At 54.7% G+C, this 16,630-nt stretch overlaps 1 protein-coding gene across 4 annotated transcripts in view; it reads right to left on the bottom strand.

Moving 5' to 3' along the window:
- Positions 1-253: 253 nt before the first annotated feature.
- LOC122384357 (tyrosine-protein phosphatase non-receptor type 4-like) overlaps positions 254-16,630 on the bottom strand; it is a 79,468-nt gene continuing 63,091 nt past the window's right edge. For all 4 annotated transcript variants that reach the window (XM_043371705.1, XM_043371707.1, XM_043371706.1 and 1 more), the window contains 8 exons: positions 14,926-15,111; positions 6,523-6,637; positions 5,936-6,064; positions 3,057-3,182; positions 2,455-2,571; positions 1,873-2,099; positions 1,368-1,652; positions 254-1,015 (listed from right to left, as the gene is read on the bottom strand). In XM_043371705.1, the coding sequence (XP_043227640.1) occupies positions 929-1,015; positions 1,368-1,652; positions 1,873-2,099; positions 2,455-2,571; positions 3,057-3,182; positions 5,936-6,064; positions 6,523-6,637; positions 14,926-15,111 (1,272 nt within the window). In that variant the 3' untranslated portion in view covers positions 254-928. The remainder of the gene's footprint in view (positions 1,016-1,367; positions 1,653-1,872; positions 2,100-2,454; positions 2,572-3,056; positions 3,183-5,935; positions 6,065-6,522; positions 6,638-14,925; positions 15,112-16,630) is intronic.

The raw sequence follows: 16,630 nt of genomic DNA on the forward strand, positions 1-16,630 counted from the left end.
TTTCGAAGTCGGTTCACTTCAGAGTTACCCACTTCATAACAGCGCATGTGAGGACATTTTGGGTATAATTCATACCCGCTCACTGGTATACGCACCAGGATGGTCAGCAGTTTTCACGAGAAATGACAAGACCCGACCACCAGTTATGCCATGAAAGCCATAAGAATGTTCTCGCAATGCTAAGTGAGCCTTCTGTGCAATAACAAAATGAAGAGTCATATGCTATTGCACTAACCATTTAAATAATATTTTTAAACGGTGACAGCACTGTCCTCATTTTGTATTAAAACCGATCTTAGAACAACTGAAACCGTCAGCTTCTGGGTTTGATTCAGGAGTAAACGTTTCTCACCGACAATCACGATATTTCACAATTCAATCGCTGCAATCAGCAATGAGGACCAAAGTACACACAACACGGCTCCAATAATAACAATGCACACATTTGAGAGTAAAGTCCCAGTCGGCGGGCCGGCGGCGGCAGCCGGGAGACACGACAGACGGCCGACCTCAAATCAACTGAGATCATAAAGCAAATCCAAAGCTCATTACAGCATCAGAGGCCGGTGGGGCCCGGCGCGGTGGCGCCGGACGGTCCGCGCCGGTCACGGACGGCGCCATGCCCGCCGTATTCTCACACAGGCCAGCACGCGCCTCGCACACATACGCACAGCCTCCGGTCCACGCACACGCGCCGGCCGAGCTCACGGTACAAAAGTACGGCCCGCTCTGAGGTCCGGCGCCCGCTGTACGGTCGACACGGCGCCTCGCCGGCAGACCGCCGACAGCGCCATCCGGCGTCAGAGTCCGGCACTGCGACTGCCACCGACGGCCGGTAGATGTCACTGGCAGCCTGCGGTCGCCGGGCGAGTTGTACTTGGAGCGTGACTAGCGGCAGCAGCAGGGGAGTCTGGACGGTATGTCGGGCTCACCTCTGAGTGTACTCGGGCAGAGGTCGGACCGTGCCCTCCTGATACACCTGTAGAACCGCCTGGCACACAAACTGGTACTGACTCTGCGGACACAGCGGGGTGGGGCGCTGTCAGAACAATGGTGCACCAACAAGTTTCGCGTGCGACGGTATTACCAACATGGGTGGTGTTCAATCTTTATAACTACCATCTGAGCATCATTTCAACTACTAAGGAAGGGTTAATCATTCATTCAAGAAACTGAAACAATCCCATAGCCGAAAACAGCACCCAGCTTAGAAGAACTACCCATGAACTGAAACACCAGATGGCAAAAGCGAATAAAATGAATCGTAGCTCCTCCACACTATCTTTCCTTCTCACTAATTCTCTAGAACGATAGCCCACTCAAAGCCCACTAGCACACCAACTCTCCCTAACCCTCCCGCTACTCACAGGGGTCTGGATCATCATGGCGCGCTGCCGCCGCATGGTGCGCACCAGCTCCAGCGGGTAGACGGGCTGGTTGGCCTCGATCAGGCACATGGCCGTCTCCATCAGTATGAGCACGCCCGTCCGTCCGATGCCGGCCGAGCAGTGGACCACGGTCGGCTCGACCAGGCCGGCGCGCGCCGCGCGCACGCGCTGCACGAACTGGACAAAGTCGGCCGGCTGTTCGGGCACGCCGTGGTCCGGCCACGAGACGTACTGCATGTGAGAGATGTGACGCTCCTCGCCCGTCTGTGGGAGGGGAGGGAGGGGGAGTTAGAGGAAGATAGCACGCGGTGGCGGGAACCTGTGGCGAATGCTTCGCCATGGGCAGAAAAAAAACATAAAACTGGACAAAATTCAATCAGCGTTCATCAGCGTAATAAGAACAAAGTTCTAAATAACATCCAAAACAGCCTCTCCCGAACCATTTATCGATCTCCCCTCCCCTCCAGCCCTATCTGGCGCGCACCTCCTCGCAGACGAGTGTGATCTCTCGGAAGGCGAAGCTGTCTGTGAGCTGCTGGCTGGCCGTGCTGACGCGCAGGTGGCCGTGCAGGCGACTCTCGCCGGGAGGGGGCCAGTACTGGTGACATTTGACGCGGCCCTGCTCCACCAGGGTGGTGAGCATCACCACCAGGGGCGACTGCTGCTCCCACACCATCGACCAGAAGTCGTCCGTCGTGTGCTTCAGAGGACCTGCGCCAGAGGAGCGGGTGGTGCGGTTAGCGGTGCGAATAACACAGTCCGAGAGACGGGTTTGTCAAAGGAGGACAGTGACATCGCTCCTGGCACTGAATTTAAGGGAGGGAGGAAAGGGCACAAAACACAATGCTTGATGAATAAGTAGGCATATATATTTTTGTGATCCTCAACATGACGAGTGGATCCAATCGCAAAAAAGGATGCATTCGCAGTTCGCGAACTTCACTGCACCAGTGCCATCTTACAGAGACGATTGTAACTACCGAGAGCCCCAGGATAGCCCGCACTACTGAGACAAAGGATACTCAAAGCCCTCTGCCCATCCCTCCCTCTGCTCCGAGTCACGCACCCTGGGCGGCGATGTAGCGGTTGACGACGCCCGAGCCGGGCACCTCCATGTTGACGTAGTTGGCGTTGATGTAGTCGCCCGACTCGGCCGACGTCAGGAGCACCCGCGTGGCATCATCTGACGGCGGAGAGAGAGAGACGTCAGTGTGTGCTAGAGCAGCGTCAGTGCCGCCCCCGTCAGTGGGCAGCGCACATCGGGCACGGAACTGCCACAAACGGACCCAGCGCCACCCACAGACTATTACAACGATCCTAATAGGGGCTATAAATGATTCAGCGAGATAATCGTTCGCAAAAATGCATTGACGTCAATAGAACTAAAACAGAACCTCCCACTTCAAACCATACAAAGAGCGCAAAATGGCCATGTAAACGACGCATAACGACCTCGAACGTCGGTCTTGCCCCTTTCTTACGACGGATACGACTTCCCCTTCTACATTACACACATTACATTACACACTTCTTTACACAACTTTGCGTGTTCTTCATTACACACAACCCTTCCTCATTGTTATTGGACGATTCCCATCCAGATCCACTAGCAGTGTGACATGCCCCTCTCTTTCTCCACTCAGCCGCTACCCTGAGCCGTCCACTCACATGGCGAGATGTCCCGGTAGCGGTTTTTGGCCAGGTTGCCCGGGAGCCGGCAGTCGTCCATGGAGAGGCCGGGTGCCCGCCGCGGCAGTTTCTCAAACTCGGACCGCGCCGCGCCGCCCGCCAGCGCTGCAAAAAGATGGAATACAGGGGTCAGAAGACGTCAGCTGAGGTCATATAGGTGTCAATGGAGCTGGCTGAGTCAGGTAGGTCGCCACTCGTCACAATGCCAGTATGTGCTTTACCTTCAGCGGAACGCTACGGATGCAGAAATCTTCACAGTCGTGAACTGTCTCACATGTTTCACTCAGCGTACAGTTTCACCAGCGGTATAGCCATAAACGGCAGTCCATTGATGCAGAATCAGTCAGTCAGTCACCCCACATACCAGACTGTTACATAAGCTGCCTCCGCCGCCGACCTGCTATCAGCCAGCCCAGTTCAAGCTTGCCCACACAGTTCTCAAACATTCCCACATCAATGATTCACGGCGCTCCAGCGGCAAACACGACTGAATGGCGGTAACTTGTCTGAACAGAACTCTGGGCGGTCGCTCGGGGCGGCGCCGGCGTCTGAACTGGTCCAGTGACGTCATCATCAGGTGAATGGAGTTCGGGGAAGGACTGATAGGCCACCAAACCGTCATATGACAACGCTCAGGAGTCAGGGACGTGGGTTAGATGGCAATGGCCGGAACGGTAGCTGGTTGTGTTTTAAGTTTTCAGTCCATTCCGCTAGGCAAATGAATGGATGACAAACGCGTTCTTTCATATTCAATTCTTGTGCAACCAGTGACCCATCGTCAATACTGGTGTCTTATTGTTTGATGAGAGACGCGTTCCAAGATAAGACTAGGAAATTAAAGCAGATCGTATTTTAGATAGGGGGATGGAGAACATGAAGACTGAGACGAAAATAATAAATTGAAAAAAAAAACACCAAACGCGTCGTATTTCTAAAAAGGTCACGCGCATGAAGTTCCACCGAATGATGTTGTTCGTGATGTCTTAGAAAAATGCTTGCGTGCTTACAATGGTAAGCGCTGATGTAGCAATAACCAGTACAATACCCTCTTAGGGTCGTTCAGGCTATCTCGACAACATATCTGGGCGGACAAGAGCGGCTGAGCTGACCCTAAGAGCCGAGCGCGGTCCCACGATCCCCACTACACCGCCAACGCAGGTTTCTCTCCACATCTATCTCAGCTGAGAGCGCGCCACTCAGCGGGTCGCGATCCGACCTAAAATAGACCCATGGCCGCCTGAGCGGAGCACTGCGGGAGTCCCTACGCACCGCTCACACGCCCACTCGGTGTGAGGGCAGTAAGCGCGCGGGCGCCCTCCCCGGACTCCTCAGAGCCGAAGCAGATGGCGCTGTCTGCACACCAGAGGCTCGGCCCCAGCTGGGCACCAACTGCGCAGCGGGATTGGCTGTTCATAGAAGCACCGCCGCGACCCTCCCGTCCTCCCCGGCGACCCCGCCGGGCCCGGAGCTCACAGCTGCCGGCAGCCAGACAGGCCTTCCTGGCTGGAGGACCTCCAGCTCCAGCTGCGCAGCTGCTGGGCCGCCTCCCAGACCGCCCGCGCCATCTGTCCGCCCGTTCCCGGCGCTGTGCCGCCGCCCTCCCCTCTGACCCGCCGCCGGACCGGCCCCCGCCTTCTGGGGTGGCGTGACGGCGACAGCCAGCCACCGTTTGATGTCTGATCCACGTCGGTCACGCAGGGGGCAGCGACTCGCCCGCCCACCCGCGGGGCCGCGGGTCACCTCACCAGCACAGCTCCGCGGCTGTCAGGTGCGTGCCGCCGACCCTAAGCGGGCCGCTGATCGCGCCGGCCGGGCCGTGCACGGCGCAGGTCACCGAGCCAATCCATTTGGTGGCGCGTCAGTCGGCGGCGGCGGGCAGTTTCCGACAGGCGTCGACGCTTCCGGCGCGCATCGATCGCCGCGGCGGCGAGCACGGCGCGCGTGCGACGCCGCTGATTGGCGGAGGCCAGGGCGGGCCGGACGGGTTGGCTGACGCGCCCACCGGCCCGGCGGTTCAGCAGCCAGTCATATGGCCGGTACGCATGAATGGACCGAGTGGGGGCGTGTACGGAGTAGTGCCACGAACACACTCTGACTCACGCATAACACTGAATGGGTAGGGTAAAGGGATCGTAATGCCGCCAACCCACGCGAACCGTGTTAACGTTTCGTTATTAATTTATCATCATGCAGCGATAAACATTGCGAGGATATTTTCCTCATAAACTTAATCGCTGACTTAAAACTAGTGTAGCCAAACCACTGAATTCACCCAGCATTTTCCATTGCCAATTGTCCGATCGCCACGGATACACGAAGTTCGGCGATCACCATACGATCTTTGATCTATGTGATCCGTGGCGATCTGTACCGCACTGACGGCAGTTGGTGGAACGACCTACCCAGGCCGAGCCGACGATAGCCAGTCGCCTCCATAGCGAGCTGAACCATTAGGCGCTCCGGAAGCCCGGGATCTCGAGCCCCCGGCTGGGGATGGGAAGGGGTACGGTGCAGACGCAACAGCTCCTAGTGGCGGGTCCATGGGATAAGACGGGACGGAAGGGTTGGGGAGGCTAATGGTGGTGAGTGGTCCGAAGGCGAAGTGCTCTAAATGACACAGTTTTAGTTCCAGTAGAGGCCAGTTCTTTAGGGGTGAAATGTGGCCTATCTGGTTCTAGACCTGTTCAAAGTATACATCTGCGTCTTTATGTGTGCCAGCCTACCACCTTACCAAAATCGCAAGACTACACAAAAAAAAAACAGCCAACCACATTTAATTTGTCGTAAGGTTGACAACACGTTCAGTCACCCCTAAACCCCAAGCAAGGTTCGCATTTAGTCACCACATTTCGTCTCACCTTCAGAGAGCATCAGCATGGACTGTGCCAGCGGGTCGCCATCGGGCAGGCTAAGCGACACATACGGCGTGTCGGGCACATACTGGACCAGAGGCTCCTCGCCGTCCCCGCCGCTGCCCTCGTAATTCACTGAAAAACGACACGGTGTATCGGCGTCAGTTCAGAGCAGGCAGCGGGAATGGTACGCGTGGAGGGTTTCTCCCTATTAATTCCTGTTCATTATCAACGCAATGGTCAAATACACTTCCAAGAACCGCTACTGGTTCCTTATTAAGAACACATGTGATGTCCGCCTAAGCTCTAGAAAATCAATCCCATGAATTTACAACAGCCAGCTGCGTTAATGAGTCATTCGTTAATATGAGTCAGACATGAAGATATGCTACAACGACAATCGATTTCAACCGCATTAATCTTACTAATCCCCAAGATCTTAGTTCAAACCCCACGCTACCCATCGGATCATCCTCCATCCTCCATCCCTCAGCAGCCTCCCCTCCTCCTACTTTATGCCACTCTCCCTCTCTCTCACGGACCCCTCTCCCTCTGTCTCCCGGACCCCCTGTCTCCCCCTCTCACACACTCACCGCTGGGCCGTACGGTGAGCACCAGCTCACTGTGCCGCTCCCGGGACGAACGGATGAAGCTGACCACCTCATCGTGGCTCAGACCCGATACATCCACGCCATTGATGAGCACCACCTGTCGGACAAAACGGTAACTAACGTCAGACACGCGGCCTACTGTCGGACAAACTTCATACCGATCCTGCTGCATTCGCGGGTACCCAGTGGGTGCAGGCTGACTTTTCCCGCGATCTAGGCCCTCGTCTGCGCCCTCGGGCCACCAACCCAGCCCGTTTAAACATCGCCTACTGCGTCCGGTCAGTAAAGTTCTGCCCCGCCGCCCGGGGCCCTTCGCCGCCGGCACCGGACTCGTCTGTGCACCGATGTTTCCAGTGCACACCATCGGAAACTTGGCCAGACGAGGGGGCGAGCACCGAGCATCCCCCTGTGGCGCCCGGCGTCCGACGGCAGGAAGGCTGTTTATCATATATTTGCTGTCACAAAATGGAACCGATGGATACAACACGGCGGAAAACAAACACAAAATACTAGCAGTAGCCCCACCGCAAAAGGAACAAACGCCAGCGAGACAAAAGGAATGACAGTGACGTACAACCATAGGAAACCTGCACATACTTCCAATCACGCGAACTTTCAGCGACAGACCATTTCTCAGTCACGCAAGCTTTCCAAAACAAGTCTGTGCCGCTGATACGACACGACTGGGAAACTCTCCAATGAATTGTGTGGTGAGTTGTTCAGCAAACTGCACAGTTGCCTCCGTCGACAGGTACGCAACAGGTGCGGGCGGCGACTGACTGACTGAACCTCGCCCGATCCCAGTGAAAGCCACCTCCGCGATCGGCACCGGGCCAACTCCGTCTGAGAAAGGCGGTGGCATGTCGGTCCACCCATCGGGTCTGGGCAGAGCCCAGTGGCGCTACGGCAAGCCCGATGAACTCTCCGCCACCGCTCTCCATCCCCGGGTACACAGGAGGCACACGCCGGGGTGCACCATTGCCAGTGTCCTTCAGAGGACCAGAGCACGCCCAAGTCGCCTCCCCCGCTCTGTGCGACGTAGCGCGTGCTGCTGCCTAACATAGGCGGTACCGTGCACGACGACATGACCTGCAAGCCGCCCATGGAGCACGCAGCGGGAGCGGGCGGGGGCGGGGGCGGGGGCGGGGGCGGCGAGATGCGGCCACGATAGTCGGCCGGCGCTGCGTCACTGCAGAGAGCCGCGGCGCGGCGCGGAGCGGCACAGATGGGTAGCCGCCGGAGACGGCCCATGACCAGACAGATGGCGAATTTAAATACCGCACCGGGCCGCTACCGGTCAGCATAACGGTGTGACCGTGAACGACGAACCGAGCTAGCGGCGGTACATCGATAGTCGACTGGACCACTTCACAGTTCACAGACGGATAAAACCTGGGATATCTCAAAGTACATACATGGGCGTTTCGTTGCCACAGCTACCCAGTACACATGTAGCTCAGAGTCGCCGAGTCACATACTTCCTAATTCCGTCAAAAACGACCAAGCTGATGTGAGCTGATGTAACGGCGTTGCAACCCGACACTGGCCTCTTATCGTCGCCATGACAACGCCCAAACAAAATGCCACGAATTCGCCGGTCGTCCGTTCGACCACTGCCCACGATCCGGCGTCCCAGCGCTGCCGCTGTGGTGCCCACAACAAAACGCTACCGAGCGACTTCCCGTTCTTATGGCTCCCAGACTGACACCACCCTAGTAACAGCTCCGAACCGGCTTCGGCAGAGGAGTGAGCGGCGGCGCGGCGCAACGACCCGCACTGGAAACGCCGGCGCCAGAGCTCGGCCGCCCCCGTCGTCTTTGAGGCCTTTCAGAGCGGCGCCTGCTCGTTACCTCGGTCAAGGGGTGTCGCTGACACCATGTCGCCGGGGAGCTGCGGTTAGACGGCTCCCAGCGCCACTGCCGGCTGGATAAACACCCCAGCTCGGCTTCAGGATAAATGGTGGCATCGATCCAGCAGACCACTGACGACGGGCCGTGACCCTGCTGCACGACAAAGGTCGACTACGCTTGGTGCGATGCAACACAGACAAACAGAGACGTACCACAGCCGGTATCATCCAGAGGAGGGAGTGATATAGGTAAAACGACAGGCGGTTGGTGCTGATTACAATAACGTAGATAACCGCAAATTCGAGCGGACTGGCTGAAAATCTAGTGACGCTTCAGTGGGTTCACAAATAACGCTAATGACCTGAAGCTGTAATATATTAATTTTAGAGCGCGCCGAGCAGCACGCACTCTCTGACCCACAAATCCCTTCGAACCCGGGGCGTACTTATGAACTCAGATCGTGCCCGATGAACTCTGTAAATACACCCGGGAAAACCTCTGATCCCTGGATGCAAATCCGGCCCCGGGGCACACTCGACGACCCTCCGAGCACTCCGGGAACTCTCCGGGAGCACTCTGGGAACTCTGCAAGAGCACTCCGCTGACAAGGCTGTTCCATACGCGGCCTGTCATCTGCCGGCGGCTCCGACCAGCTCTCAAAGGCCCGGGCGGGGCAGCAGCTTTGTTCCAGTTTCCGCTGTCGGCAGCCAGTCCGGAAACGGCTCAGATTTAGCGCGGCGCCGGCCGGCCGGCCAGGGTCGGAGACGGCGGCAGCGCGCCGGGGGGTCGGCGGTCATTTCCGCAGCCCCGGGCGACAATATGGGTCAGGTGAGGGGTGTCTGGGTCGCGGCCTTGGGTCTGAGGAGCCTGTCGGAGACGGAGCGACAGACAAGAGAGGGTGAGGAGAGGACAGGGAGATGAAGAGACCCAGTGGGAGGAGACAGGAAATGACCGGAAGACGGGGGTGAAGAAACATAGTTTACAAGAATGTGGCGACAGGAGACAGGATGAACAGAACAAAACCCTTAATGGTGGCAACATTCCGTCCCGGAAAAGCTTCAGTAGTAAAAAAGGCATATTACAAACCCACGAAAAATATAAAACGTCGAGCGGGAACACCAAAATGAAGCAATATTAAGGCTAACGAAATGTTGCAACGTTTGCCTCAAACACTTTCCGTCCCACGTCATCCTGATTTTTCATTTATGTTTCTTTAAAGCCGGTCCCCACGGTGCGATTCGTCGAAGAGACGGTTTGTTTGGAGGTCGACTGCTGCTAGCTGCAGCTGGGATACAGACTCGTGACCTCTAGGTCAGCGGCAGTTGCTCGCGATACTACGGTGCTATAACGCGGAGACCTTCACCTCACAGCCGCAGACGGCACACCTGCGATACTCTGACTCATTGCTGCGCCACAGGTGGGCCGTCACTCACCCTTCTCCCCCTCCCCCTACGTACACACTTCCCGTGTCGATCAAACGTCCTGCCGACGAGCTGTATCGGGGACCCCGGGAACCCGTCGACATCGTCAGAGACGCACGGAAATGAGTCACCAAGTATCGAACCGATATATTCACGGAAACAGATTTCAGAGCTCGGATTATGATAAACCAAATATAAAGATTTGATTTCCTAGGGCTTTAGTCTCACATACGAATTTCACGTAAATATGAAGCATTCACTCATGAGCTTTGATTGCTAAGTTGTTAGGAAAATTCCAACATCCGCTGAAGCCGCGGGCTAACATAGCATGTGACCTCAGACAGGAAATACTTCAAAGGGAGGGGGTGTCAGCACGTGACCCAGTCTGGTTGTGCACGGGCCATGAACGTGACGCTCACTCACGTGTACCGAGAGCCTTCCACGGAAGGAGCCGACTGCAATCCGGACATTCACCACTAAGTTCTCCGTGATGGACCGTTTCTCGACGCGGCACAGGACGACTCTGAACGTCACATTCCAGTAAAGAACAGGCGTTAACTATGCCTAACCCGGCCGTACTGTGCCGATGGGTCCGGTCGTCACGGCCCTACACGATTGGTCTTGCTCTGCCTCCTCTCCGTGAGGACGCCCCAACAGACATGCTGTCCCTGGCTAGCTCGCAGCTGACGTGACGCCTCATTTCAGTACGCTGACCTCTGGACCATGCGAAGAGACACGCCCTTCACTGCCTCCGCTACAATACCTATCTAATGTCATCCCACCAAGCCCATCCCACGTCCTCCCTCACTCCCATCATCGTCACCCATCACACCCATCCTCCGCACCCATCCCACCGCACACCACGGCGTCATCCATCTTCGCGCGCCCCCGGTAGGCGCGGCTCTGGGCCGGGCCATCTGGGGCCCACGGCAGCCGGTTGCGTCCCGCAGAGCACGGCGGAACGTGGGTCGGAAGCTGGGAGACACCCATGGCCCGCCCAGCGCCGGCAGGCGGCACATAGCACGGAGGCAAGACGCAGCTGCACGGTCATTTAAAGATGAGCTTGTTGTGAGCATTACTGAAAATGATAATGATATCTCCATGACACAGTGAATTAATCCACATTAACTTTACCATTTAATTTAAAGCAAGACCACAACAAACTGGCTGCAACTTATTAGCACCAAAGCTAGGCTCAAAAGGAATTGCAAGAATATCACAACCATAACATCCCTTGTGTGAGAGGTACGAAGTCTCACGTCCAATGACACAACCAGCACCGCGCGAGCGCCATGATGGCCGCAGCAGACGATCATGGCGCGCGGCCGCCGGAAGCAGCGATCCCGCCGCCGTCCGTCGCCGTCGACACCAAAATAGAGCCGAGCTGCTGCGGGAACCGGGGAGGCTGGCCGATTCGGAGAGCTGATGGTGTACTACCCAGCGCGGCTCAACCAGCTCACTGAGTCATTGACTCACGCGGCTTATCGACTCACTGACTCACCCAACACCGGATATTGTGTCAATGTATAATGTACTTAAAGCTAACCCCTAAATCGGTATTGTGACTAAGTGAGTCCAGCATAATCAGGTCAGGTCAGACTATGGACTAAGTTGCCCGTAATCAAAACAATCACCTAAACGACGATGATCTTCGAAGCCCCAGTTCGAGCTTACCGCTATAAACACTACCCTTGCTAGCAAGGCCCATCCTAACTCAGTGCTTCACCACTGAGCTACCAAACAATGCTTCCCCGCTCTATTTCATGTCACCACAGCTGAGCCGCGGCCGGGTCGGAGGGACTCCGCCGGACCGTGCCCCGGCCCGACACGGGTCGCCGGGTGCCGCCGCACCGTGGGGACTTATGCCATCCTAGCACGCATTAAGTGGCAAGTTAAAGTATTTCGATTTCCACTTTTTTGTTATTCATTCCACGTAGAATTGTCCAGCGCATCCGAATCACACCTTAAATCGTCTGTAAAATGATTGTTTATGCCTCAAAAAACCTCTCAAAGTGTAGCTTCGTCCTGACCAGCGTCGTGCTACCTGCATACAGCGAAAAAGCACACTACAATAAAACGCCCTCTCACTCGTTTCCCTGAACAGCAGGTTATAGTTGCGACATGTTTTCATTATCTTTGACTTATAAGGAAGTTGATGGTATGCACGAAAATTTCCAAAATTCATCCAAATGTATAATTTTTGACCAAAATGCTAAAAATGTTAAAATGCTTCTTGATTCAGAGAGTTGACAAGCAAACTATTCCCTTACAAAGTTTGATACGCGGTGTTACGCGTGGAAATGTATATCAAAATGTTCTCCAATAATTTCTGCATCGGGGGCAGCTCTCATTTTTTGCCGAAATTTGCCTAAACCAGTCACTATGAGACGTCAAAGCAGACGGTGCCGCGTGGTTTCGTACGCCCCGCCGGGCCGCGCCGCGGCGAGTTACCCGACCGCAGCACACCGCCTGGGGGTTTCCGGTCAGTGTAGGAGTTGGGAGGATGGAGGAAGTGGTGATACCATGTTGACATTATTTTTCTATCGCCAAATGTTCTTTTTGAACAAAACAACAACACCCTTGCAACGCTGCGTCCATTTTATTGGCTACCGCCGCCAATGTTCACCTTATTGAACTTCAGTACAGAGCTTTGATATACATATGTAGGTAAATCGAAAAATGCTGTAACTTTGTAAAGTGAGATTGGAGGTTTTTGGGGTGCTAATCACGAATTTCAAGCTAGTTTTGATCAAGGATGATGTTTTTATGCTAGGCCGGGTCAGGTCAGGCCCGACCAGTAGGTGTCTTGCCGGCTATCCATAGAAGGTAGGCGTCGATTACCTTTGACGGCTTCGTAGCATGTTCCGTCAGGCACCAAAACTACTTAAATCTTCAAATGGGTGTTAAGTTCGAAATAATCTCCAAGCACTTATCTGGAAAAATCGTATACCTTGAAAAAGTCAACTAAGGTCATCTAAGGTAAATGACCTTGATTTGACCTTAACGTGACCTTAAAATGCAAAGAACAAACAGCATTTCATACCTTTGAGAGTTAACAATCACAACAAGACTGAAAACGCGCCGATAATGTGCGCTGATAAGCGCCAAATCGATACCAGCCTGACATGGTCTGGTGAAACAGGTCACAGGTCAAATTTTTATTAAGGTCAAGGTCATGAAATTTTAAGTGTGTGAGTAACATTGATCGAATCGAAGGTATAGAAAGTTTCGTCGTGATCCGCCACGTTTTGCTTGAGTTAGTATGCGAAAAGTCGAGGACAGAAGTCTGTGCGACCCCCTCCCCCTTTAAGTGCAAGGACTAACAAAGTGCCCGAAATGCCTTTTGGTGATTGGGCTAGACATGAACAAATATCTACTTCTAAAACGATTGTAGTTTCGTTCTACTTTTTTAACGCTTCCACGCCCACGATGCATTGCTAGCCGAAAACGCTTCAGTGCTAAGTCCGTGGGGAGGGGGCGGGGGAGGGATGGGGTCAAGCAGGAGAGCCAACCATGTTGTCAGGGATCATACACCCTTAGCCTAACCATTTGAAGGTGAAATAAAATTAGTTAAGGTAGCGGAGGATGCGATATAAATAAATTCGTGCTAGGATCGATAAAAACCCCACAGTGCGCCGGCCGTCCGGCCTGACACGTGCCACTGACGCGCTGATGATCTGAGCCGGTCCGCTGAGCTGCCATTAGCCGTGGGACCGAGCCGACCGGTCAGACCGGGCGACGCAGACACGCGTGGATGGGTCGCCGACATAGACACGAGGGTGGATCGCTGTCTCAGACAAGCGCGGACGGACAGCTGCATCATAGCTGATGGACCAGCCGGCCGGCTAAGCGTTCAGTGCGTTTGATCGGACTGATGCGGCCGGACGCTGCACCGTCACAGCTACGCCGCGCAGACGGTTCGCTGTCCTCACACGCGAGTGGTCCGCTGCCTCAGATACGCCGCGCTGCACCGTCTCTGCCTCTGCCGCCGACATTTATGGACAGAGTTATAGCGCTCGGAGTTTGTCTGAGACTGACAGGGATAGGGGGTCGCTGGACAGGACGCACCAGCACAATGCTGGGGTTATGTAAGCCAGTCCGTAACAACAATGGAGCGTCGATCGCCGGTCGGCAGATGCCAGAACTGGCAACTCACTTGGGCGACAGTGGGGCGACCCGTGAAGGTCATGCTGGATTCCACGAGACGGGTATGTGCAATACCGAGCCATGCTCAGCATGCGCCTGCCATCGGGAAGATGTGGGTTGCGAGGTTCCCCCTGTCGAATCAACTTTAGGATGCCAGCGGTGTGAGACGTTGCAGTATCCAAGGCACGGCTGTGACCGGCCGGCCGAGTATAGCTCCGCGTGGGAGGGTCGGACCGGCGGGCAGAATTTTCACCGCGAATGGTACGCTTTGTGCCTGCTAAATGATGGGTTGGCGTCGCCAGCGGACCCTGGGCGTACCCAGTACGTCCCAATCACATCAGAGGCCTCACCGACCACCGGTCCGAGTCAACAGATACACAACTGAGCCGCTTCGGTACACTGCGTTCATTGAGCGCAGACAGCAGCGATATGAGACCAATCCTGGAGATATTCCTGCCATCCGGGTTTTCAACAAATAAATCTTGTTGGCTCATACCCTGGCAGACGTCCAATATATCTTCAGATGTTAGTTCTACGGTGAAAGAAATTCTCTCAGACTCACCGGCCAAGCATATGCTTTTCTCACTCATACTCTCTAATGTTCCCCGGGGCGCCCGTACACTGCCCCAGTTCTCGAGACACAAGGCATCCACCCACCAAGCCGCGGCAGCTCCCAGCTTCACCCGAGCCGAACACGCAATCACGGCCTGATGAAATCACGCAACCGACACATCCCACGTCTCAACCAATTCATCAAAATTCCGCCCATACACAGACTAAAAGAAAATAAACAATAAAAACCTACCCAAAACATTCACCTCATCACGCTATTCATTCTCTGCCACACCTACTATCTGCCACCGTCTTCTGACCCCTCCCCCTCAACACGCCACACACACCCTCAGCATTTACCTTCCATAGCTAACCATCCCAGTCTCGACACACCACCATGCGACTGCCTTTCTCACCTGGTCACCCTCGCTGAGACGCGGCGTGGTGCGGTCTGCCGGAGCGTTCGGAGCCACCTTGGACACGGTGACGGGCGTGCTGCTCTCGGCGCCGCCCTTGACGTTGAAGCCGTAGCGGCCCTGGTCGTCGGGCTTCATGTGGATGACCACCTGGCTGCCGCACGGACTCTCGGTGTGGCCGTTACTCTGCGGAGGAAATGGAGCCAGTCAGGCGGGCTGGGACGCGTGGGAGCGGCCGCCGCCGGTGTAACACTGATGGGCGGCGTTACGACAGTGCGGCATCCGCCCAACCGACCGCGACCAACAGCGACCGGCGATGGGCCGGCGATGGGCAGCGATGGGCAGCGATGGACCGGCGATGGACCGAACGCGGTCGTTGACGGAACAGTGGTCAAGCTTCGAGGACTAATGGATCAGTCACGGAACAGCGACAGCCGAATGACGGATCAGGGACGAACCAACTAAGGATCAGTGGCACACCGATCGAGGAGAACTAACGGAAAGAAGATACCAATTATGCCACGGATGACTGGCAGGTCACCGGAGTTAGTTGAGGCATGCGGAGTACCATAAACATTTACAAAGACCAGGGACATAAACACCCTTATACACATACCTACTGACAGACATATCGCCAGTGAATGAGACACGCAGATATACGGGCGAATAGTTCGGCGACACAGTCAGACAGCAAGACGATGTCATAACAAGCCGACCAGAAGACAACGCACTTCCAGCCTCGTCAAAGGCAACACACACGTCAACGATAATGAATGGGACGTGATCCGAAAGTGTAACATTATTGCGTCTTTCTCTGAAAGGAATCAAACGACAGCGAAGACGTGCGCACCAGTGAGTCGAATAACAAGGCTCCGCGCGATCCTGCGAGATCGTCTGCTCGCACAGGCACGTTCCATCCGTGAACCCTAATGCGATGTTGCAACGCTTCTCGAGCCGCACCAATTTGGAGGCGCGAACAACACGTTACACAACCGTGCTTCTGCGTAAAATTTCCGCACCAGCCCACCATAGCGACGCCATTTGAAACGCTGAAGCAAGCACCAGAAGACAAGCCTGGTGGTCGTTAGCGCACTACAGTGCAAGATTTTCAGTAGAAACATCACAGCTGGTTAAATTTTCTGCACAGCGGCTGGGATCAGACCATCTAATACTATTTCGGGAGAGTCGCGAACGGAACGCACTTATTACATCTAATGTTAGCCCACGTCCAATTGGAGTCCGGCGACCGAAGATGGGAACAGCACCTCATACATTGGTTATTAACCCTCTAGTGCCCCCGGTATCATATCTGTAAGTCAATTTGCAGAAAATTCGCCTGCTAATCATAGAGGTGAAAATTGTTGAAAACCCTGCAGTATCAGAAGTGGTACGTCTTGGCAACCACCTGGTGGCAAAATTTTTAAGTAATGATATCTCAGTTTCCCACCAGGTGATTTTGAAGAGGGTCAGTTTGTCCTTTGCTGAAAGTCAATTTGAGATGCAAGTGTAAATTTAAGCATTTAGAAAACAAAAAATTAGTTATTTGGAAAGAAACTTGGTATACTGTGAGACAAATGTTCAACATATATCATAGTATGTTGCAAAACATCGCAGCTATTTCAGGGTCAAATATATGGACCCCTATTTTTGGGGATACTAGATATGATACAGTGGGCATAGCACTCCAATATTTTCTATGAATTTT

Source organism: Amphibalanus amphitrite, unplaced genomic scaffold (genome assembly GCF_019059575.1).
Source record: "Amphibalanus amphitrite isolate SeventyFive unplaced genomic scaffold, NRLGWU_Aamphi_draft 000187F_arrow, whole genome shotgun sequence".
Lineage (NCBI taxonomy): Eukaryota > Metazoa > Arthropoda > Thecostraca > Balanomorpha > Balanidae > Amphibalanus > Amphibalanus amphitrite.